At 43.2% G+C, this 26,367-nt stretch overlaps 1 protein-coding gene across 1 annotated transcript in view; it reads right to left on the bottom strand.

The window, feature by feature from the left end:
* The window catches only part of LOC144696524 (leucine-rich repeat-containing G-protein coupled receptor 5-like), a 128,511-nt gene extending 102,386 nt beyond the window's left edge, over nucleotides 1–26,125 (bottom strand). The window contains exon 1 of the mRNA XM_078567918.1: nucleotides 26,060–26,125. Coding sequence (XP_078424044.1) covers nucleotides 26,060–26,121 — 62 coding nt within the window. The 5' untranslated portion in view covers nucleotides 26,122–26,125. The remainder of the gene's footprint in view (nucleotides 1–26,059) is intronic.
* Nucleotides 26,126–26,367: the final 242 nt, after the last annotated feature.

Raw genomic sequence — 26,367 nt, 5'->3', positions numbered from 1 at the left:
ACTCAGCCCTGTCGACCCTGCAAAGTCCTCCTTACTAACTCCTGGGAGCTTGTGCCAAAATTGGGAGAGCAACAGCCTGACATAGTCATGCTGACAGAATCATACCTTACAGATAATGTCCCAGACACAACCATCACCATCCCTGGCTGTGTCCAGCAGAGGTGTCGGCACAATGGTATACGGTCAGGAGGGAGTTGTCCTGTGAGTCCTCAACATCGACTCTGGAACCCATGAAGTCTCAAGGCACTAGGTCAAATATGGGCAAGGAAACCTCCTGCCAAATACCACGTCAGCTGACAAATCAGTACTCCTTCACATTGAACACCATTTGGAGGAAGCACTGAGGGTGGCAAGAGTGCAGAATGTACTCTGGGTGGGGCCGAGGGTGGGAAGCAATGGCGTAGTGGTATTCTCACTGGACAAGTAACCGAGAGAGCCAGGGACCTGGGTTCGACTTCCACCATGGCAGGTGGTGGAATTAAATTCAATAAAAATCTGGAATTAAAAGTCTAATCATGACCATGAAACCATTGTCGATTGTTGTAAAAACCCATTTGGTTCACTTAGGTCCTTTAGGAATAGAAATCTGCTGTCCTTACCTGGTCTGGCCTACATGTGATTCCAGACCCACAGCAATGTGGGTGACTCTTGAGTGCCCTCTGGAATGCCAAAGCTAGCCACTCAGTTGTATCAAACCGCTACAAAGTCTCAAAAAACGGAATGAAACCGGATGGACCTAGATACCGGAAGCAACAACAGCAAACTCAGCCCTGTCAACCTGTAAACCCCTCCTTACTAACATCTGGGGGCTAGTGCCAAAATTGGGAGAGCTGTCTCACAGATTAGTCAAGCAACAGCCTGACTTCATCATCCTCACGACTCCTTAGACATCACTTTCCAAGCCCACAACTACTACCATCTAGAAGGACAAGGGCAGTAGACACATGGGAACAGCACCACCTGGAAGTTCCCCTCCAAGTCACTCACCATCCTGACTTGAAATATATCACCATTGCTTCATTGTCGCTGGGTCAAAATCCTGGAACTCCCTTCCTAACAGCATTATGGGTGTGACTACACTACATGGACTGCAGTGGTTCAAGAAGGCAGCTCACCACCACCTTTTCAAGGGTAACTAGGAATGGGCAATAAATGCTGGCCTAGCCAGTAAAGCCCATGTCCCGTGAATGAATTAAAAAAAAACTTCAATGTCCATCACCAAGCGTGGCTCGGTAGCAACACTACAGACCAAGCTGGCTGAGTCCTAAAGGACATAACTGCTAGGCAGTGTCTGTGGCAGGTGGTGAGGGATGCAAAAATAGAGGAAATCATACTTGACCTCATCCTCACCAACCTGCCTGCCACAGATGCATCTGTCCATGGCAATATTGCTAGGAGTGACCACCGCACAGTCCTTGTGGAGATGAAGTCCCGTCTTCACATTGAGGATATGCTCCATCATGTTGTGTGGCACTACCATGGTGCTAAATGGGATAGATTTTGAACAGATCTCGCAACCCAAGATTGGGCATCCACGAGGCGCTGTGGGCCATCAGCAGCACCAGAATTGTACTCAAACACAATCTGTAATCTCATGGCCCAGCATATTCCCCACTCTACCATTACCACCAAAGCAGGGGATCAACTGTGCTTCAATGAAGAGTGCAGGGGGGCATGTCAGAAGCAGCACCAGGCACATCTAAAAATGAGGCGTCAACCTGGTGAAGCTACAACACAGGACTACATGCATGCAAAACAGCATAAGCAGCAAGCAATAGACAGAGCTAAGTCACCCCACAACCAAAGGATCAGATCTAAGTTCTAAAGTCCTGCCACATCCAGTCGTGAATGGAGGTGGACAATTAAACAACTCACTGGAGGAGGAGGCTCCACAAATATCCCTATCCTCAATGATGGAGGAGCCCAGCACATCAGTGCAAAAGATAAGGCTGAAGCATTTGCTACAATCTTCAGCCAGAAATGCCGAGTGGATGATCCATCTTGGCCTCTTCTGGAGGTCCCCAGCTTCACAAATGCCAGTTTTCAGCCAATTCAATTCACTCCATGTGATATCAAGAAACAGCTAAAGACACTGGATAGTGTGAAGGCTACAGGCTCTGACAATATTCTGGCAATAGTACTGAAGACTTGCGTCCAGAACTTGCTGCACCCTGAGCCAAGCTGTTCCTGTACAGCTACAACACTGAAATCTATCTGGCAATGTGGATAATTGATCAGGTATGTCCTGTACACAAAAAGCAAGGCAAATCTAACCCGACCAATTGCCGCCCCATCAGTCTACTCTCAATCATCATTAAAATGATGGAAGAGGTAATCGAAAGTGCTATCAAGTGGCACTTGCTTAGCAAAAACTTGCTCACTGATGTTCAGTTTGGGTTCTGGCAGGGTCACGCAGCTTCTGACCTCAATACAGCCCTGGTTCAAACATGGACAAAAGAGCTGAACTCAAGAGGTGAGGTGAGAGTGACTGCCCTTGACATGAAGGCAGCATTTGACTAAGTGTGGCATCAAGGAGCCCTAGCGAAACTCGAGTGAATGGGAATCAGGGGTAAAAATCTCTGCTGGTTGAAGTCATACCTAGCACAAAGGAAGATGGTTGTGGTTGTTGGAGGTCAATCATCTCAGTCCCAGGTCATCACTACAGGAGTTCCTCAGGGTAGTGTCCAAGGCCCAACCATCTTCAGCTGCTTTAGTAATTATCTTCCCTCCATCATAATGTCAGAAATGGGGATGTTCGCTGATGATTGCGTGGTGTTCAGCACCATTCACGACTCCTCAGATACAGAAGCAGTTCATGTCCAAATGCAGAAAGACCTGGACAATATCCAAGCTTGGGCTGACGTGGAAAGTAACATTCACACCTCACAAGTGCCAGGCAATGACCATCTCCAACAAGAGAGAATCGAACCATCGCCCCATGACATTCATTGGCATTACCATTGCTGAATCCCCCACTATCGACATCCTGGGGGTTACCATTGACCAGAAACTGAATTGGACTAGCCACATAAATACTGTGGCTATAAGAGCAGGTCAGAGGCTAGGAACCCTGCAGCATGTAACTCACCTCCTGACATCTACAAGGCACAGGTCAGGAGTGTGATGGAATACTCTCCACTTGCCTGGATCAGTGCATCGCCAACAGCACTCAAGAAGTTTGACACCATCCAGGGCAAAGCAGCCCACTTGATCGACACCCCATTCACAAACATTCACTCCCTCCACCATTGATGCACAGAGGCAGCAGTGTATACCATCTACAAGATACACAGCAGGAACTCACCAAGCCTCCTTAGACTGCACCTTCCAAACACACAATGACTAACATCTAGAAGAAGAGCAGCAGACACGAACACCACCACCTGGAAGTTCCCCTCCAAGTCACTCACCATCCTGACTTGGGAATATATCACCGTTCCTTCACTGTCTCTGGTTCAAAATCCTGGAACTCCCTTCCTAACAGCACTGTGGGTGTACCTACACCACATGGACTGCAGCGTTTCAAGAAGGCAGCTCACCACCACCTTCTCAAGGGCAATTAGGGATGGGCAATAAACGTTGGCCTAGCCAGCGATGGTCACATCCCATGAATGAATAAATAAAAACTGCCGATGTTGATGCAGGGCATCCTTGAGCAGCTCTGGCCCTTGGAGGCCTGATTTTGTACTGTACCATTTTGGCCTGGCTGGCAGCAGTCTGGGCTGGCTGGCTGACAGGCAACACTTAAGGAACTGGTGGAGTGGCTGTTCTGGAAGGATGAATGCTGTCATCTTGTTAGGGCAACAGGTTCACACCCCATACAGTGTCACGGCCACTCAGCAATCCTAGTAATCTGTCAGAGGACAGATTGCTGGTGAACTGTAACCCTTTAAGGCCTTTTGAACTCTGGTATCTGAAACCATGGTGACAGTTGTCCGAGCATCCATTGCAGTATCCAGAATTTGGGTGGCTTCATCTTATGAACATGTGAAATAGGAACAGAAGTAGGCCATTCTTTTCTTCTTTCTCACTTTCTCTTCAATTTATGAAATCCTCAGATCTTTTTTGTTTTAGATTGCGTTTATGTATTTACTTACTTTCTGGGGGAATAAACAATTCTGTGGTATTCAGCAAATGAGTTTTAAGATAGATTTATGAACCTATAACATATGAAATAGGAGCAGACATAAGCCATTCGACCCCTCGAGCCTGCTCCGCTATTCAATAAGATCATGGCTGATCTGTTTGTGTTTCGAATTCCACATTCCCATCTACCTTTGATAACCTTTGATTCCCTTGCCAAACAAGAATTTATCTACCTCTGCCTTAAAAATATTCAATGACCCCCTCTCCACTGCCTTCAGAGGCAGAGAGTTCTAAAGCTGCGCAAGCCCATGAAAGAAAAGTTTCTCCTCATCTCTGTCCTGAAAGGGCAACCCCTATTTTAAAAACAGTCCCTTAGTTCTGGACTCACCCGCAAGAGGAAATATCCTTTCCACGTCCAACTTGTCAATACCGTTCAGGATCTTATAAACTTCAGTCAAGTCACCCCTCACTCTTCTAAACTCCAGTTCCAAGCCCAGTCTGCCTAACCAATCCTCATAAGACAACCTGCTCATTCCAGTTACCTCCTCTGCCTCCAATGCATTTACATTCTTCCTTAAATAAGGAGACCAAAACTGCGCACAATATTCGAGACGTGGTCTCACTAATGGCCTTTGTAACTGAAGCATAACATCCTTACTTTTATGTTCAATTCCTCTCATAATAAAGGACAGCATTCCAATAGCCTTCTTAATTACTTGCTGTACCTGCATACTAACTTTTTGGGCAGGACGTGTGGGCGTGATCGGTGGGCCAGAACCAGCCGGGAAACAGGCCATCGCCTGCGATCAGCCCCCAACCGCAATTTCATACTATCTGGCCAATTAACGGCCATCCAGCATGAAAGGCATGCTGAAACGCTCAGTGCTGCCAGGGTGGGGGCTGGAGGAGGGCGAGTGCTGAAGTCAGCGCAGGCACCAGGGAGCACGGAAGGAAAGCTCCCTGAAGGCACAGAGCAGCCTCGGGGAGCTGACGAATTTAAAATCAATAAAAACATAATGTAAAATCTGGAAACAATATCCATGCGTCAGAATGAGTCACCTCAGCACACGGATGTTGAAACTTACGTCCACGTATTTTTATCTTTTTTTAAATTAATCTCGGAAACATCATCCTGCCTTTGGATGAGGTTTCCTCAAAAAGTTGGACGTTGGATGAGTACAAAAAGTAACGTTGGACGGGCAGCGAAACCTTTAATGGCCTTAATAGGCCTCTTAATTGTCAGCGGGCTGCTACCAACTCTAACGTATGCCCACCGATCGAAATATTGTATGAGTGCATGATGACATCAGGACACTCACCCGACATCATTGTACGCTATTTTACTCTCCAGCATGTTGGGCGCATGCCTGCACACTGAAGTCAAAATCCTGCCCTTAGTGACTCATGCACTAGGACACCTCAATCCAGCTGCACCTCAGAATTCTGCAGCCGTTCTGCATTTAAGTAATACTCTGCTTTTTTATTCTTCCTGCCAAAGCAAACAACTTCACATTTTCCTACATTATGCTCCATCTGCCAGATTTTTGCCCACTCACTCATCCTATCTATATCTGTCTGCAACCTCCTTATGTCTTCTTCGCAACATACCTTCTTATCTTTGTGTCAGCTGCAAATTTTGCTACCATGCCTTCACTCCCCTCATCTAAGTCATTGATATAAATTGTAAAAGTTGAGGCCCCAGCACAGGCTCCTGCGGGACTCCACTCGTCACATCCTGCCAATCAGAAAAAGACCCATTTACGCATACTCTCTGTTTTCTGCCAGCCAGCTAATCTTCTATTCGGGCCAGTATGTAACCCACTACACCAAGCTTTTATTTTCCGCAATAACCTTTGATGTGGCACCTTATTAAAGCCTTCTGGAAATCCAAAAATTACAGCACGTCTACAGGCTCTCCTTTATCCACAGTGCATGTTACTCCTTCAAAGAACTGCAATAAATTGGTTAAACATGATTTCCTTTTCACAAAGCCATGCTGACTCTTCCTGATTACCTTGAGTTTCTCTAAGTGCCCAGTTATACCCTCCTTAATGATTGATTCTAACACCTTCTCCATGACAGACGTCAAGCTAACTGGCCTATAGTTTCCTCTTTTCTGCTTCCATCCCATCTTGAATAGAGGGGTTATATTTGCTACTTTCTAGTCTGATGGAACCTTTCCAAAATCTAGCAAATTTTGGAAAATTAACACCAAAACATCAAAGCCACCTTTTTTACGATCCTAGTATGTAGTCCATCTGGACTCGAAGACTTGTCAGCCCGCAGCTCCATCAGTTTGCTCAGTATTGCTTCCCTAATGATTGTATTTTCACCAAGTTCCCCTCTCTCTTCCACCTTCTGATTTACAGTTATTACTGGAATGTTTTTTGTATCCTCTATAGCGAAGACAGAAGCAAAATATGTGTTTGTTTCATTTGCCATTTGCTTATTATCTATTTTTAACTCCCCACTGTCACTCTCTAGAGGACCAACGCTTACTTTACTTAACCTTTTCCTTTTTAAATACCTATAGAATCTCTTGCTATCCGTCTTTACATTTCGAGCTAGCTTCCTCTCATGCTCTAATTTCTTTCTCCTGATTAACCATTTAGTCATTCTCTGCCGTTCTTTATATTCTGACCAATCATCTGTCCTGCCACTCATCTTTGCACAGTTATGTGCTTTTTCCTTAAGTTTGATGCTTTCCTTAACTTCTTTAGTTAACCACGGATGGTGGGTCCTTCCCTTAGAATTTTTCTTTCATAGTAGGAATATACTTACTGAGTATTCTGAAATATCCCCTTAAATAGCTGCCACTGCTTCTCTATTGATTTACCCCCTAGCCTAGTATCCCACTTCGCTTCAGCTAGCTCAGCCTCCATGCCCACATAGTTGCCCTTATTTAAGTTTAAAATACTAGTCTTAGACCCATTCTTCTCCCTTTCAAATTGCATGTAAAATTCAATCATATTGTGGCTGTTGCTACCTAGGCATGCCTTCACTTTGAGGTCATTAATTAATCCTGTCACGTTACACAATACCAAACCTAATATAACCTGCTCTTTGGTTGGTTCCAGGACATACTGCTCTAAAAATACTCTCTTGAAAGCACTCTGTGAACTCCTCATCCAGGCTGCTACTGCCAGTCTGATTTTTCCATTTTTATGTGGATTAAAATCAGCCAAGATTATTGCTGTCTCTTTATCACAAGCACCCAATATTTGTTTTTGTATACTTTGTCCTACATTGTGATTTCTGTTAGGGCGCCTGTAGACCACACCTACTAGTGACTTCTTTTTCATACTGTTCCTCATCTCCACCCAAACCGATTCTATATCCTGATCTCCTGAACCAAAGTTATCTCCAACTATAGCAGCAGTGCCATCCATGATCATCAGTGCTACCCCTCCACCTTCCTTCCTATTCCTCTTGAATATCATATACCCCTCAATATTCAGCACCCAATCATTGTCATCCTGCTGCCACATCTCCATAATGGCTTTCAGATCATATTTATTTATTTCAATGTGTGCTATCAATTCATTTACTTTGTTATGAATGTTATGTGCATTTAGGTACAGAGCCTTTAGTTCTGTCTCTTTGTTATCTTTGTAACACCTAGTCTTGACTATTGGTGTATTCTTAGGTTTTATCTCTGTCCCTTCTTGCTATTCTATGACTCTCACTTCCCATATTACTATTATGGTCTCTTGCCTTGAATCTACCCCTAGGTTTGGCACATCTACCCATGCTTGATCCCTCACCCACCTTGTTTAATTTAAAGCCCTCTCTATTCCCCTAGTTATGCAATTCGCAAGAACACATATCCCAGCATGGTTCAGGTGTAGACCGTCCCAACGGTACAGCCCCCACTTTCCCCAGTACTGGTGCCAGTGCCCCACGAACTGGAGCCCACTTCTCATACACCAGTCTTTGAGCCATGCATTCAACTGTCTAACCTTATTTGCCCTGTGCCAATTTGCACATGGCTCAGGTAACAATCCAGAGATTATTACCTTTGAGGTTCTGCTTCTTAATTTAGCTTCTCATACTGACTATGCAGAACCTCCTTCCTTGCCCTGTGTGTGTCGTTGGTACCTACATGGACCACGTTGACTGGATCCTCCCCCCTCCCACTGCAAGTTTCTCCCCAACCCTGAGGAGATGCCCCGAACCCTGGTACCGAACAGACAACACAGCTGCCTGGACTCTCATTCTTTGCTGCAGGGAACAATGTCAACCCCCCTCACTATAATGTCCCCTACTACCACTACATTCTTGTTTGCTCCGCCCACTCGCACGTCTTCCTGTACCATGGGGCCACGGCCAGCCTGCTCATCCACCTTGCAGACCTTGCTTTCGTCTACACAGGTTGTGAGCACTTCAAACCTGTTTGACAATTGCAAAGTTTGAGGCTCCTCTACTACTGTCTGCCCTATCCCATTACCCACCACACTGACAGTCACATCCTCCTGTCCCTCACTGCTGACCAAAACAGATGACCCTATTCTAAGAGGTGTGACCATCTTCTGGAACAAAGCGTCCAGGTATTATTTCCCCTCCCTTATGTTGCGCAGTATCTGCAGTTCGGCTTCCAGATCAATAACCCTGATCCGGAATTCCTCTAGCTGCTTACACTTTCTGCAGATGTGTTTGTCATGGGCTGACTTGGTGTCCAAAAGCTTCCACATTCCACAGCTTCAGCAAAACACCTGTCCTGCCATCGTTACTTACGTTACTTAGTTAACTTAATTTAGTTACTCACTTATATAATTCCTATAATGTCATGAGACCTTTTTGCACCTAAGCAGGCAGATGGGGTATAATTCCTATGTATGCCACACCTCTTTCACCCATGCACCAATTTCCCACGTGAGCCTAATTTGCCACTCACTCAGTCTCCATCTCACTCCAGCGTAGACATCTGTCCCCTACCACAACCCTTACTGACCATGCAGTTTGAAATGCTGATCTCTTTTATAGACCCTCTGATGAGTCATTAACTAGGTTAGTTTCCGGCGACAGTAATTAACACCACTTGGAGCATCTGCTTTCAGGTGATTGATAGATAACTGCCACTCCAGGCAGTTTTCTGTTTAGCAAGCTAACTTAATGTACTTGCTATTGTTAAAAGCTGAAAAGGACTTACCAGAACTTATCACGTGAACCTAATTCACTACTCACTCAGTCTCCATCTCACTCTGCCCCTTACTGCAATGGAAGCTGAGACATTGGCCATCAGATGCTGCATCATGGTTTTGATCTGCAAGTGTGCTAATGGAGTTCGCCACCACTTCCATGCTAGAAAAAAAGGGCATCAAGCTCTGTGCAAAGACCTTTGTAAAGTTAGCGCTGGGCTCTTCATGCTCCTTGACATTAGCCGCAGGCTTTCTGCCAGGCCTGCTAATGCACCAAGCAATTCTATGTACAAACCCATCAGCCTTCTTCTGTAACAAAAACAGAATTACCTGGAAAAACTCAGCAGGCCTGGCAGCATCGGTGGAGAAGAAAAGAGTTGACATTTCGAGTCCAATGACCCTTCAACAGAACTGAGTGTAGTTAGGAGAGGGTGATTTCAGTTCTGTTGAAGGGTCATTGGACTCGAAATGTCAACTCTTTTCTTCTCCACCGATGCTGCCAGACCTGCTGAGTTTTTCCAGGTAATTCTGTTTTTGTTTTTGTTTTGGATTTCCAGCATCCGCAGTAGTTTTTTGTTTGTAGCCTTCTTCTGTAGGCTGCCCAATCCAATGCAGCAGAATGCACGTGCAACCTCACCATCTGCTGAGCTAGCACCTATGCCACCCTTGACCCTTGCCCTGGCTGCAGGCCACTCATGCCCAGTGTCTCACCATGTGCAGATCCCACCTCTAAGCTAGCTTCTAAAGTAAGTGCAGTGTCCGTGTCTGAGCTGGTGACTGAGGGTATGAGACTGACTGATGGTGGTTCTTCTTCATCAGTGTCTTCCTGCTCTTCCACCTCTTGCTCTTCCACCACTGCCTGACCAGGTGGCAGTTTTTGGGTATCTGAAAGGAGAAAGGCATGAGGATAGGGTTTTGGTGAGGGGAGCGAGTGGGGACAGGAGAGGGAAAGGAAGAGCTGCGCGCTTACAACATCTGAAGTTTGTAAATTATTAGTGAATGTGGGATGAGTGGGAAGTGGGATGTGAGGAGAATTACATATGCGGGAGTTATTAGATATTGTTTTAACTTCACCACTACTCGCAGGATCTGCAACACTTACTCTGATAATGGTGACCACTGGCTCAGCCATCGGTGCAAGAACATGCAGCTGTTCCAGTTATGCCTTGCCGATTTTATTTATGGGCCACTTTGTCCTTCAGGAGAGAGGGAAATGTGTCGGTGAGTATGGTGAAATGTGTTTGGGTAATATGGCTGTCATTGTTGAATAGCTGGCAGTGTGTCCAAGCTGTGAGATACGGGTGTGAGGTTTGCAGCAGTGTTAAGTGTGTGAGGTGAAGTGTGAGTTGTGAATGATAAGAGATTGTTGATAGGTGAGTGATGGGTGAGAGGGGTGCATTGAGCAGTGTCTGAGGCTAATAGTTCAATTGATGGGATGTGGCATTTGCAGACGCATTCACTGACCTTGATCACTTATGTGGCGTCATTGAACTTTTTGCAGCCCTGCATCCAGGTCCTCAGGGCTAGATTCTGGCCACCCTGGCTACCTGATCCCACTGCCTTCACAAAACTTGCCTGGAGGACCTCCTGGTCCCCTGTGGATAGATCACCCGCCCCGCCGTCCTCTCTAGCTCCTGCATCAAGGTCTGCAATGCAGTGTCAGAAAATCTTGGAGAACACTGTCTGCCATTTTTAAGTGTTCCTCATGTCAGAATCGCTTTTGAAATGATTTTCAGCACCTGCTCCATTCACAATGCAACTCTCCTGTAAGAGGTGCGGGCTAGTTTTAACTCGTACTAGCCTCTCACAATTTTGCACCTCCTGCCCAGGCATGCAGCCACTTACCAGCTCACTTAGCGCTGGCTGCACTCTCCAATCATCTAAGTTAGCTGGCGTATTGCCTGCATCGGAAACAACAGGCGTGGAGTGATCCCACATCGTGATCCCCATGCCTGTTTTCAGGCCCTGTCCAATTTTGCCCCCAACAAGTTTAAACTTGATATATTTAGTTCCGACAAAAACACTCTGGACATGTTCACCAACAAAACAATTTACCACACCTATTCTTAAGTTATACCAGGAATGTATATTGACTCCAGTGCAATTCCCCGAAGAGGTAGCACGAAGAAACTGTTATAACAGTCTATTGACAGTTATTGGTCTCCGAAGCAAAACACTCTTTAATCAAGTTGAAGTCATTCAACTCTGTCCCAGATGCGATGAAATGATCAGAACAAGATCTGAAATCAGCAACAGATTTAAACCGTATGAAGTCAGCTTTTGGCAGAATATTCCATAAACCATTACTTCTACAAGTAACGTGGGCGTTAATTATGTGAGGGAGAATTTCTGAAGGCAGTTTTTTGTTCCGTTTGAGGTATAACACACACTAATTAAAATGAATTAACCATGCCAGTAAAGATGAAATTGGCTAAGTTGCACTGAAAGAAAGCAAATATTCAATTTATGTTCCCATATGGAACCAGGGATTTTCTTCAATGGAAAACCTGAAGCCTTTTTTGTTGCAGCCAAAGTCAAAACATGCTCCAAGGAACTGGCTGTACTGTTATTCAAAATCATTTATACCATATGTCTGGTCCATGTAAAAGTGTAACGCTAGTGAACAACCACTAAAGACACTTGTTCCTTAACGATTGGGTACCAGGAGTCTGATGAGCAAACTACCTTTGTATTGTAAAAACTCAGCAGGTTTGACAGCATCTATGGAGAGAAAGACAGAGTTAATGTTTTGAGTGCGTATGACTCTTCTTCAGAGCTAAAGGGAAGTAGAAATGTGGTGAAATATATACTGTTTAAAGGGGGGCGGAACAGGTGAAGCTGGATAGAAGGCCAACGATAGGTGAAGGCAAAGGAGAGATTGCAAAAGATATCATAAACAAAAGGTCAAAGGGCTGTTAATAGTGGTGGTACTGGCTAAAGGAGGTGCTAATGGTGACATTAAGAGTGGAAAGCAGAATGTGATAGTGGCTGGATCAGGGTAAGCCCTCTGGAAAGTGACAGATGGCCCTAGTGGGGGCGGGGTGGGGGAAGGGGACAGTGTTGGGAAAAAAGTATCGAAAATAGGCTAAAAGCTGGGGATAAAACAATGAACAAAGATGGAAATAAATTTAAAAAGTAATAATAATGAAAATAAGTGGAAAATATTTTGCAATCTCTCCTTTGCCTCCACCTATCGCTAGCCTTCTATCCAGCTTCATCTGTTCAACCCCCTTTAAACAGTATATATTTCACCACATTTCTACTTCCCTCTAGCTCTGAAGAAGAGTCATACGGACTCAAAAGCGTTAACCCTGTCTTTCTCTCCTCAGATGCTGTCAGACCTGCTGAGTTTTTCCAGCATTTTTTGTTTTTGTTTCAGATTTCCAGCATCCGCAATATTTTGCCTTTACCTTTATATTGTGCTGTCTTGCAGCCGATTTGCAAAATGGGCACAATGCTGTTAAGACACAGGGTTATAGGCATTTCTACCATGGAATATTATCATGCTGGCTTTGAGAAACATCAATAAATTACTCCTATGCAATGCCTCTAATCTATCAATTACAAGCTACATCTATCTTATCAACAATTCCTTGCTGGATAATTTGACCTTAACAAGCAGAAGCACACTAATTACTCAAAAAGTATGGCAATGGCAGGGGATTTCAAAATTTATCATTGTTTTCTCAGATTTCTTTTTTAGTTTTATTACCGATTTGTTGATTAAATCATCGATCATATAAATAAATAAGCAAGAAATAGTTACATTGAGCCAGGTTACAACGTCACCACAAGGACAATTCTGGTTTAAAGAGAAACCCCATCATGACATTCTCAGAAGAACTACAGATGGGCAATAAGTACAGTCCAGCCCCTATCCCAAGAACAAAGATTTAATTAATTTGATTACATGAAAGATGTGGTGTACTGGCTTCCAGAAGTAGGTTGTGTTGAGGAGGTGGGGGAAACAGGAATGCTGGCAGTGGAATCAGATAAGCTTGGCATATTTGGCTGTATAACAACTGCACTTCAAAATGCTTTAATTCAATAAGAAGTGCTTTGGAAAGTCCTGAGAGTTATCATGAGGAGCCATATATAGCACGCTGGCCTGAATCAGAGGATTGTGTGGGTTAGAGACCCACTCCAGAGATTTGAGAACATAGTCCAGGCTGATGCTCCAGTGCAGTACTCAAGAAGAACTGTCATCTTTCAGGTGAGACTTTAAACTTTGACCTTGCCTGAACTTTCAGGTGTCTGCAAAAAGATCCCTTGGCACTATTCAAAGAAGATCATGGGTGTTACTCCCAGTATCCTGGTCAATATTTATCCCTTAACCAACACCTAACCCTGGTCATTTGTTTCATGGGGGTTTGTGGAAGTTTGCTGCCTTCAAAATAGCTGCCATATTGCCTAGGTTACAGCAGTGACTACATTTCAAAAGTCTTCATTGGAACATCCGTAAGTTGTGAAATCCACTATATAAATACAAGTCTTTATTTCCTTCTTTCTCACTTTTCAATCTATGAAATCCTCAGGTTTTTTTTGTTTTAGATTATGTTGATGTATTTACTTAAGTTCTAGGGGAATGAACTATTCTGAGGTATTCAGCAAATGATTTTTAAGATACATTTACGAATCTATGAACGTACGAAATAAGAGCAAAAGTAGGCCATTCGGCCCCTCGAGCCTACCCTGCCATTCAATAAGATCATGACTGATCTGTTTGTGTTTCAAATTCCACATTCCCATCTACCTTGGGATAACCTTTGATTCCCTTGCCTAACAAGAATCTGTCTACCTCTGCCTCAGAAATATTCAACAACTTCGCCTCCACTGCCTTCGGAGGCAGAGAGTTCCAAAGTTGCACAACCCTCTGAGAGAAAAAAATTCTCCTCTTCTCCATCCTAAAAGGGCAACCTTAATTTAAAAACAGTGCCTGCTAGTTCTGTAACTCACCCACAAGAAGAAACATCCTTTCCACTTCCAAAGTGTCAATACTGTTCAGGATTTTATATACTTCAATCAAGTCACTCCTCACTCTTCTAAACTCCAGTGGAAACAAGCCCAGTCTGTCTAACCTATCCTCATAAAACAACCCACTCATTCCAGGTATCAATCTAGTAAACCTCCTCTGAACCACCTCCAATGCTTTTCCACCCTTCCTTAAATAACGAGACCAAAACTGCACACAATATTTGAAATGTGGTCTCACCAATGCCCTGTATAACTGAAGCATAACACCCTTAGTTTTATGTTCAATTCCTCTCATAATAAAGGACAGCATTCCGTTAGCCTTCTTAATTACTTGCTGTGCCCGCAAACTAACTTTTTGTGACTCATGCACTCGAACACCTAGATCCCTCTGCACCTTGTAGTTCTGCAGCCGTTCTCCGTTTAAGTAATACTCTGCTTTTTTTTCTTCCTGCCAAAGTGAACAACTTTACATTTTCCTACATTTGCCAGATTTTTTGCCCACTTGCTCAACCTACCTATATCTGTCTGCAACCTCCTTATGTGCTCTTCACAGCATACTTCCCTAACTATATTTGTGTCATCTGAAAATTTAGCTACCATGCCTTCAAAAAAAAAAATCATTTAAGTCATTGATATAAACTGTAAAATGTCAGGGCCTCAGCACAGACCCCTGCAGGATTCCACTCATCACATCCTACCAATCAGAAAGAGATCCATTTATGCATACTCTGTGTTTTATGCCAGCCAGCCTATCTTTTATCCATGCCACATGAAGCTGAGTTTTTCCAGCATTTTTTGTTTTTGTTTCAGATTTCCAGCATCCACAGTATTTTGCCTTTATTCTATCCATGCCAATATGTTATCCCCTACACCATGAGCTTTTATTTTCTGCAATAACCCCTGATGTGGCACCTTATCGAATGCCTTCTGGAAATCCAAGCACAGTACATCTACAGGCTCCCCTTTATCCACAGCGCATGTTCCTCCTTCAAAAGGACTGCAATAAATTGGTTAAACATGATTTCCCTTTCACAAAACCAGGCCGACTCTTCCTGATTACCTTGAGTTTCTCTAAGGCCCGGCTATAACCTTCTTAATGATTGATTCCAACACCTTCCCCATGACAGATGTCAAGCTAACTGGCTTATAGTTTCCCGTTTTCTGCCCCTGTCCCTTCTTGAATAGAGTGGTTATATTTGCTATTTTTCAGTCTTTGTACGACAGCAGTTGTGCCATTCTGCACCGACACTAAAGATTTGTCACAGAAACCTTAGGGCTTCATTTAATTTTGGAGTGAAGCAGAGTGAGACTCCCTCCTACACAGGGAATTCTCATTGGGCTAGAATTCTAGCTTTGACCTGCAACCTTATAGACGCTGCAAAGTGAAACCATTTCTCACTGGTGCTATTGTAGTGTAAGTGCACCCATAACAATACAGTAAAGCAGGACTTAGTGAGCCTTATATTACCCTCAGAGGAGTGTTATTTTTTGATGATGAAGGAGCCATTTTAAGAGAGGTATGTACAAAATAAAAACAAAACAAGGTGGGAAATCATATCAGCTATTCTATGTCCCATATATTCTGGAAGTGTAGGAAGTCTTTATCAGGAATATATGAAACAACAAACACCTCTTGTGCTGATTACATTTTAAAATCACAGGCCAAGAAAGTTAATCAATGTGTAAGGGCAATCTATTAGCATAGACTTGCCGACAATCAAGCACAGTAGTTTTTATCAGAGGCTTAAAAATGTTTTTAAAATATGCAAGTACAGTTCTTGCTAGAGTTGGAGAAACTCCTGGCAGGTGACACTGAGATGTGGAGCATAATTTTTATGTCTTGGGTAAATGAGTTCGTTGGTCAACCGAACTGTAACTGCATGTCTTCCTATGTTCTCATCAATTGCTGCTTGCAATCAATAATGGGGAGAGACTAATGTAAGAATAAACAGTGATGGTTTATTGAGACATAGGGCAAAGCACCAGTTCATACATGCTCACTCAGAAATCTCCAGAACTAGACTTACAGTTCCCAGCTGCCCATGCTGTACAGTGATTTGTCAGTGCTGTCACATGATCAGTACACATGCATTCTTTTAAAGGGACAAGGTACCTCACTTTACCACAATAATGGTTTTTGACCAGGAGTAGAAAGACATTAGGCACTGATCAGCTCTGTGAAGTATGGACTTAGAAAATAACCATAAGGGAATTATTCTTTGCATTCCTCGGGGTAGATGTTCTTTCTTAGCACAATCTTTTGGCCATATAGGATTTCTGTGTATCCCTTTCACTGCATCCTGACCATGTTCCATTTCTTGGGGTGTGGGTAATTTAAGAGCAGATGCTAGAGCCATTTATAATGCTTCAGGTGGGTGAGGGAAATTGCTGTGGTGCCTTAATGCCGTGTTTCATGGCTGACAAAGCTGGCTAATGGTCATCACCTCTTTTTAACTTTGAATTTTAAATATGCCTTTTATATTAATCCATCTGGTCTATTGAATGTTTTAGTCATAATGGTCACTTAAAAATTATATTCCTATAGGCCCATAATAAATTTGAACTTCAGGAATGTGTTAGAATTCCTTGTAACCAATGTTCCTAAGGCACATTTTTCATCAGGCATTATTCCACACTTTGTATTTTCTGTCATGCCCAGCTCTGTCCTTGGCCCAACCATCCTCAACTGCTTCATCAATGACCTTCCTTCCATCATAAGGTCAGAGGCGGAGATGTTCGCTGATGATTGCACAATGTTCAGCACCATTTGTGACTCCTTAGATGCAGAAGCAGTCCATGTCCAAATGCAGAAAGACCTGGACAATATCCAGGCTTGGGCTGACAAGTGGCAAGTAACATTTGTGCCACACAAGTGCCAGGCAATGACCATCTCCAAGAAGAGAGAATCTAGCCATTGCCTCTTGACATTCAATGGCATTACCATCACTGAATCCCCCATTATCAACATCCTGGGGGTTACCATTGACCAGAAACTGAACTGGACTAGCCATATAAATACAGTGGCTACAAGAGCAGGTCAGGGGTTACGAATCCTGTGGCAAGTGACTCACCTCCTGATTCCCCAAAGCCTGTCCACCATCTACAAGGCACAAGTCAGGAGTGTGATTAAATATTCTCCACTTTCCTGGATGAGTGCATCTCCAACAACACTCAAGAAGCTTGACACCATCCAAATGCAGCCTGCTTGATTGGCACCGCATCCACAAACATTCACTCATTCCACCACTGATGCACAGTGGCAACAGCATGCACCATCTACAAGATGGAGGACAGGAACTCATCAAGCCTCCTTAGACAGCACCTTCCAAACCCACAACTGCCATCATCTAGAAGGACAAGAGCAGCAGATAGATGGGAACACCACCACCTGGAAATTCCCCTCCAAGTCACTCACCATCCTGACTCAGAAACATATCACCATTCCTTCACTGTCGCTGGATCAAAATCCTGGAACCATGCAATGGTTCAAGAAGGCAGCTCATCACCACCTTCTCAACGACAATTAGGGATGGGCAATAAATGCTGACCTAGCCAGGTATACCCACGTCCCATGAATGAATTAAAAAAAAAAGCATGATGATATTACAGATTGTAAAGCTGTGTTTTTTAAAATGGACATAATATTTTTTAAGATGGCTAGCAATACATCATGTGACTTTGGCAATATCGGCTCCAGACAAGACCTGAAACTCAAGTAAATACCTCATTAACATATGAACAATCCCAGAATTGTGAAAGTCACAAGTCCTTTTGTTAAGGATGAACTGTAAACAAGCAGGACTATGAAAGCAGCCGATTAGTTTTCCTGCCCTGGGTAATAGAGACATCGAAACTCAATGGGTGTTAGAGACAAAAATGAAGTGAGTCTCATTGACCTTTCATTATACTGTAATGGCCCCTCATCTCAAAATCATCAAAGTGTGAAAGGCCACAACACAGGATGAGTAGCAGTTCAACCCACTACCTTATTTTGGAAATCTTGTATAGGTCATATGGTTAGGCAGCCATGTTTGGACCTACTTTTGAATGTTACAGCAAAAGGTGTTCAGAGGAACACCATGAGAGATTCCAACTGAAGGACGATCTGAAAATCCATCAAACCAGCTGCAAGACAATGCAGTTAAGGTAAAATAGCTGCACCTTGAAAGGGGAGGAAGGATTCTTCCCCCCAACCTGTTTCAACCTCAAGTTCACCTGAGAGCCAACCTATTGGCAAGTCAGCCACAAGAAACCTTGCACCTTACTGAGAATCCTCTGCTTTTACCCAACCTGCACTTCAGCTACAGCATCAATTCATCAAAGAAACTACAGGCCTGCTACAAAAGAGGCTGAAATCATTTCAGCTTGTAATGCATTGTTTTTTTTCCACACATCTATCTACTCTTTGTATGTGTGATAGTATGTGTGAGACCATCTCATTAAAACTTCCAGGGCCACAGCGTGACAATAAATAATGTTCTTTATTTTTAATTCACTAAAGCTTGCTGCTAGGAATTATTTAAATTGGGACAAACCAGTCTTAGGGTAAGAACAAACATGAACCTCACACATATAAAATAAACTTTGATCAGCGACAATAATAAACGCATAAACTGTGTCCGTGATACTACTTATAAGCCTGTCCATATTTAAATGGGATTTGAAATGCTTGATGCCAATCCAGCAGAATATCCCAGGAGTAATGGGTGACAGAGAGCCAGGCTGATTGATCATTGCCTCCTCTGCCCATCCAGGTTATAATTAGTGTAAATGAAGAAAAGCTGCTCCCAATGTCTATTTAAATTTCTGTATTGAATCAATCTGATCTTTCAATGTTCCCACTCATAGCAGAAGCACAAAGTACTGCCTACACTCCATCAGATAGTCCAATCATTGAAATTCAAGTCAAGGAATCAAAATGCATTTAACTGTAAACTGCCTATTAGGGAAACATGTTAACGACAGTATACATATTTAGATTAAATTTGTTAATGAAGCAAGTTACTTTCACAAAAATACTGGGCAATAACCATATGTTCAAGTTCTCAAGCAAATTATAGATTATTGATTGGAAGATACCATATTACAGTAAATCAGTAATCACATAATATGAAAATAACAGAACCAATTTTAGTTCAAATATTTTTTATTAAAAAAACTATAAATAACATTTTAATAGCCTGGATTTTCATATGTATAGTTAATATCCTCATAATTAACAAAGTGCAACAATAACATTGAAGAATCCAAACATGGGTGAAAATCTTTTGTTCTATAATTAAACAAGACACCCTACCACCTAAATGCAAATGTCCTTTCCAGAGATGTTTAGATGAGAATTTGAGCAGATATAGTATAATGCACGCATATTTTCCTAGAAATGAAATGAAGGTACACTTTAATGGATCATTAACAGGATATGCATAGATTTCAGTCTTCTATTCTTATTGTTAGTTCCTTGACTGTTCTTGATCTTCCTGACCCTGGGAACTCACAACTGGCTGAGAAATCTGCATATCTGCATCTGCCATATAAATACTGTGGCTACAAGAGCAGGCTATAAGAGGCTAGGAATCCTGTGACAGGTAACTCACCTCCTGACTCCCCAAAGCCTGTCCATCATTTACAAGGCACAAGTCAGGAGTGTGATGAAATACTCCTCACTTGCCTGGATGAGTGCAGCTCCACCAATACTCAAGAAGCTCAACATCATCCAGGACAAAGCAGCCCACTTGACTGACACCCATCCACAAACATTCACTCTCTCCACAACCAAAGCACAGTGGCAGCAGTGTGTACCATCTACGAGATGCACTGCAGGAACTCACCAAGGCTCCTTAGACAGCAACTTCCAAACCCATGACTGCTACCATCTAGAAGGACAAGGGCAGCAGATACATGGGAGCACCACAACCTGGAAGTTCCCCTAGCCACTCACCATCCTGACTTGGAACTATATCGTCATTCCTTCACCGTCGCTGGGTCAAAATCCTGGAACGCCCTCCCTAACAGCACTGTGAGTGTACCTACACCACATGGACTGCAGCAGTTCAAGAAGGCAGCTCACCACAACCTTCTCAAGGGCAATTAGGGATGGGCAATAAATGCTGGCCTAGTGAGCCATGAATGAACTTTTAAAAATGGAGTGCAGGCCTTTCTGTGGCCAGCTGCTGTTGAGTAGCCCTCATATCCCCCTCAACCACAACCCTTCCACCCACCAGTCAGGTTTCCATTCCACTGTTAACTATGGAGCTATTCTCCCCATCAGTGACACCACTGCAGCCATCTCGTGTCAAGAGAGATTGATATGGAGAGTCTCCATCCCATCAATAAAATTGATTTTTCTTCAAAATAGAAAGCTAAATAAAATAGTAAATCTATTCCTCTTTATAGATTTGGAGAACAATTTGAAGAAAAGATGTTCCCTTCTCTTCAACTACTTCGTGAACTGCATTGTCATAATCATCATAATTGTCTTTGTCGGCTTATCATTATTATGATTCCTCTTTTCAGGAAGATATAATAATTTTCATAATGCTATTTGAATTTATTGTAAAGTGGAGTAATAGTAGGATCTGTGTCCATGGATCTACATCTGTGTATGTGTGTGTGTGTGTGGAACTTAATTGAATTAAAGGCAGCTGGTCTGAAGGCTTTGATGTAACAGAAGATAAGCTGGGTTTGAAATGTTAAGTAGGTAAACATAGGTGTAAAGGGAACATTTACATTTTTAAATAAACAAGACTATCTTGAATTCAAAAGAGGGAGTGAAATGTTTCACCTAGCCAGGAGATGTTAAGAAACAGTGTGCTTATTTTTCCCAAAGATTACTGGTAAAATTGGTACTTTGATGGATTCTTATTATTAGAGAGGTAAAGTCCAAAGACATAGGGGGGGATTTTTCCCTTGTTGGGTGGGCTCAGCAGAGGTAGGCGGGGTTGCTCGGGAAGCTGACCGGCACCCGTGATCAGGGCCAGACCGCAATTTCACGCTGGTAGGCCAATTAAGGCCTGCCCAGTGTGAAACGTGTGCAGCAGCGCTGCCAGTGGGGGGTGGGGGGGAGGGGGTGGGAGGAGGGCGAGAGCTCAAGTTCGCATGCACATGGATGCGCGCTGGAAAAGCTCCCTGAGGCACAGGGCTGCCCCAGGGAGATGAAGAGTTTTGAACATTAAAAATAAAGATTTTTAAAATGTTATAAAACATGTCCCCTTTTGGGCACGGAGTGGAAATGATTAGGGCCTGAACATTGGTCTGAAGGTGGAAGAGACCCTTCTGGTAAGATACAAAAATTTCCTTAATGGGTCCAGGAAGAGCAGGAATGTCCTCTCCCCACCACTTACAGGGAAATGCCCAATTTGCCTGTGGTATCTGCCCTGCGTCTTCACACCCATTCTTGGCAGGTAGTGGACCAGTGGCAGTGGTTACAATTGCTGTAGTCTCCTGCCATTTCTGCTCAATGGGATATAAACTTGCCAGAGCAGTTTCCATAAGCAGAAGACAGCAGGTGGCAGCTGTTCTCAGCTATCCTGTCCACGTGGTCATTATTCTCTCCATGCCACTTACGCCAGGCTGTCCAACCTGGCTGGCAATACAATCAAGTCTGCTGTGATTCTCACCTGGCCTCCGCACATACATTCACAACAGGGGTCACCGAACAGTCATCAGGTGCAGGGATCCTGACCAATGTTCCCCTCCCTAGCTCGGACGTGCAGAGTCATTGCGACAGCTGTACTGTCGCCACAATGCAGTGTGCTCAGGTCAAGGTTTGAACCTTACTCCTGTGATTCATCCACTCACTGCAAAACTTGCTAAGCCAACGGGTCGGTTGAAATCCAGATTTAGTAGCATGATTTGTACCAAGAGAAGGTTCTCTCAAAGACAAGTAATGGCGATAGCTGGAAATTTCAGCCGGAGATTCTAAGAGGTAGATGTAAAATATGGAAGGCTGGCATCACTCTCCATAAAGCAAAATCCCATCAATACTCAGAGGCCACAGCTCATACAAGTCTGCAGAATGTAGCAGAGATCTGCTACATTGCAGGCATCCTCCGTACTTTCTACAATCCAAGGAAATCTAAATTAGCCTGCAGTCTGAGCTGCTTTACAATTCTCTCTATGTGTGTGCCTGAAGATTTACCTTTAATGTGCCTGCAGACCATACCAAGTCAGTATGAGTTTAATTCTTTTCATGTTTAAATGTGATTTTGTGGAACAGGTGTTATTTGAAGTTACGAAGCGGTTTGCTCCAAAGTTTATTGTTCAATGAAATAAAAGCGACCAGTTCCTCTGAATGAATACTTGGCAGTATCCATTTCGTTGTTTTCCTTGGAACACCTGTCTTAGGCTTTAAGCAATAATTGCGGTAAAAATACACCAACTGGATTATATTCCATGATGCACTAAGCCACTCTTTGTTAGAAAACACCCATTTTCCACATTTTAAAATGGAAATTGGGCATTCAGTATAAAACATTCCTAAACCTATCATTTCTGGCTAGATTTTCTACTTCAGCTGCCAGTCCCTATCTCACCAGTTTCTCAGCAGACAAACCAGACTAACAGTTTCAGACTCTTAATTCAACCATTATTGCTCAAGCACTTGTTGCTTCGTTCTTTAGTGTATCTGATGGATGAGAGACCATTCATTAAATGAACTGGCATAAGGTGGGCAAAATAGTAACTCCCGCCATTTAATTGCTTTTTAACATATCTTTCACCCGTTTTGCTAAGAAACATGGCTGTTATTTGATTTGGTGCTGTAGCTTTTGTATTTTCATGTGGTACTTAGTTAAGAGAAAGTGGAACTGACATCTGCTGGAACCATGAAAGATATCATATGGCACAGTGTTATTAGATGTAATTGGACATTATCAATACAAAACCCTCAATTCTGTAATTTCAGTTTTGTAGCTAAGATTTTTATCTCACCACTGAAATGTAGATTAATGAAATCACCTACCTAGGATGTTCCTAACTATCTCCACATGCAGATGTGTGCGCACAGCTGCAATCTTTTTTCATTTGCTGTAATAGGACTTTTTCTATACGCATTATTTACTTACATTTATATTTAATCTATTATAAAGGATGTGATAACAGGATACCTGGAAAATAATGATATGATGGGGTAGAGTCAAGGTGGGTTTTTGAAAGGGAAATCATGTTCGACAAGCCTGATGGAGTTTTTTGAGAATGTTACTTGTAGCATAGATAAAAGGAGAACATGTGGATGTGGTGTATTTGGATTTTCAGAAGGCTTTTGATAAGGTCCCACAAACGAGGTTAGTAAACAAAATTAGAGCACATGGAATTGGGCAGTAATATACTAATATGGATTGAGAACTGATTAACAGACAGAAAACAGAGAGCAGGAATAAACGGGTCATTTTCGGGAATGGCAGGCTGTTACTAGTGTGTCACTGTAAGGATCAGTGTTGGGACGACAGTTGGATTTGGATGTGGGGACCAAATGCAGTATTTCCAAATTTGCTGATGACACAAAACTAGGTGGGAATGTAAGTTGTGAGGAGGATGCAAGGGAGCTTCATGGGGACAGGCTAAGCAAATGGGCAAGAACATGGCAGATGGAATATTGTGAATAAGTGTGAAGTCATCCACTTTGGCAGAAAAAACAGAAGGACAGAGTATTTCTTAAATGGTGGGCGATTGGGAAGTGTTGATGTCCAAAAGTACCCGGGTGTCCTTGTTCATGAGTCACTAAAAGCTAACATGCAGGTCCAGCAAGCAATTAGGAAGGCAAATGGTATGTTGACCTTCTTTGCAAGGGGATTTGAATACAAGAGTAGCAAATGTATAGAGCCTGGTGAGACTACACCTGGGGCAGGATTTTCCCTTTGTTGGGCGGGCACGATGGGCAGACCCAGGAACGGCCGCGAAGTGGGCCACTGCCCACGATCGGCTCCGACCGCGGTTTCACACTGGCTGGCCAATTAATGGCCAGTTAATGAGAGCTTCAGCGCTGCTGGGGTGGGGGCGGCAGGAGCATGAGCACTGAAGTTTGCGCATGCACGGGGGAGCACACACTGAAAGCTCCTTGAAGGCACAGAGCTGCCTCAGGGAGCTAAAGAACTTTAAATTGAAAAAAATAAAGATTTTAAAAATAAGGGAAACATGTCCCCACGTGTGACTCAGCCACATGAACAGGGACATATTAAAAATGATGTTTCAAAATTTTTATTTTCTTTTACTTACCTCATTCCGCCTGTGGATGAGGTTTCCTCAAAAATGCAAAAGCCGCCTGGCCTATTCACCCGCCTGTCAGCCGTGAGGTCGGACGGGCAGCGAAAAATAGGATTAAATTAATTGATAATGGCCTTAATAGGTCTCCTAATTGTCGGCGGGCGCACTGCTAATTCTCGCGCGCGCCCAACGACTGAAATATCGCGCGAGTACACGATGCTATCGGGGCATTCGACCAACATCATCACGCACTATTTTACTCCCGATTGGGTCAGGTGCACACGGGGTGTAAAATTCTGCCCCTGGAGTATTGTGTACAGTTTTGGTCTCCTTATTTAAGGAAGGATATACTTGCCATAGAGGGAGTGCAACAGAAGTCCACCAGACTAATCCCTGGGATGGCGGGATTGTTTTATGAGGAGAGATTGAGGAAACTGGGCCTGTATTCTCTAGAGTTTCAAAGATTGCGAAGTGATTTCATTGAAACTTACAAAATTCAAACAGGGTTCAACAGGTTAATAGTAGATGGGATGGTTCTCCTGGCTGGTGAGCCTAGAACCAGGAGACAAAGTCTCAGAATGAGGGGTGGGGCAGTTAGGGCTGAGATGAGGAGAAATTTCTTCACTCAGTGGGTGGTGAATCTTTGGAATTCTCTACCCCAGAGGGCTGTGGAAGCTCAGTCATTGAGCATGTTCAAGACAGAAATCGATAGATTTCTGGATGCCAATGATATCAAGGGATATGGGGATAGTGGGGAAAACTGGCATAGAGGTAGATGATCAGCCGTGATCTGTTTGAATGGCAGAGCAGGCTCAATAGGTTGAATGGCTACTCGTGCTCCAATGTGCCTATGTTCCTATTAATTATTTCTATGGCTATAGTGCAGTAGGTTCTCAAGTTTTTTTGACTTTAGGGCTGCACAGGCATATTGAGTCTTGGGGGCCGCATTTAGGCCCAGAAATAGGTGGAATCGCCTATTGTAGAATGACAGAAGATGCTATTGCTGAGGCCCTTCATTGCCTCAGCACCTTACCTCAACTCACCCATGCTGGAAGTGTCACTAGTCGTTCCTTCCCCACCCATTGAATGCAAATGGTAGAAGGCATTTGAAACCAAGAACCGGTGGATTTCACTCCTGTTCTTCCCAGGCCTGCCCAAGGAAAATAATGGTTGATGATCCCTTTTAATTATTTCTGCAACTGTCTGCCTCCTGACCTGAGCTACCCATGGTTAGTGGGCAGGAGCAGGAACTGGCAGTAGTCGGGTGGGCGGAGATGTAATTGCGTTGAATCTTAATGACCCCTATTTATATGAATGCACATTGCACCTATTTCTGACAGGAGGTCTGGTTGCCACAATTTAAGTCTGCCTGAAAATCAGAATGGACATAGTGCAGTGGTAAATTGGCAGGACTAGCAATTACCACGTTGTTTTGATCATGGCTGATCTTTAACCTCACCTCCACTTTCCTGCACTATTCTCATATCCCATTTTCATTTGGATTATTGATTTCCTGTCAGTCATTGATCTGTAGTGTTACTTATTTCAAGTAACTTTGCTTAATTTTCTAAACATCAATTATATATCCATTTTTATTCCTTATAACCGCGTGTTAAACAAAATATTCTGCTTCAGGCTAAGAGTAGCATTGTAATACTTACAACTCCTCTAGGAAGTGCAAATTGAGAAGGCCATTCTGGGGCAGCTCAGTGATATTGTTCATGCTGAGATCTCTAGGAGAGAAGGATGAAGTGGAGATTGTGTTAATATAAGTTACATTTAGACTTGGCTATTTGCAATGAACTTTGTTAATTTACAATTATTATTAAAAAACATCCAGCAACTGAGAATGTCTCATAATTTTAAAAGTTCAGATTTATAGGATTTGATGTTAGGATGTCTTAGATGCTGGTTTTGAGTTAGTGTCATGTTTGGTGGAATGTCAATTACATTATTCAGACTCTGAAAA

This window comes from Cetorhinus maximus, chromosome 22 (genome assembly GCF_964194155.1).
Source record: "Cetorhinus maximus chromosome 22, sCetMax3.hap1.1, whole genome shotgun sequence".
In the NCBI taxonomy this organism is placed as follows: domain Eukaryota; kingdom Metazoa; phylum Chordata; class Chondrichthyes; order Lamniformes; family Cetorhinidae; genus Cetorhinus; species Cetorhinus maximus.
The sequence above is the reverse complement of the archived record's forward strand: the minus strand, read 5'-3'. Positions and strand labels throughout refer to the sequence as shown.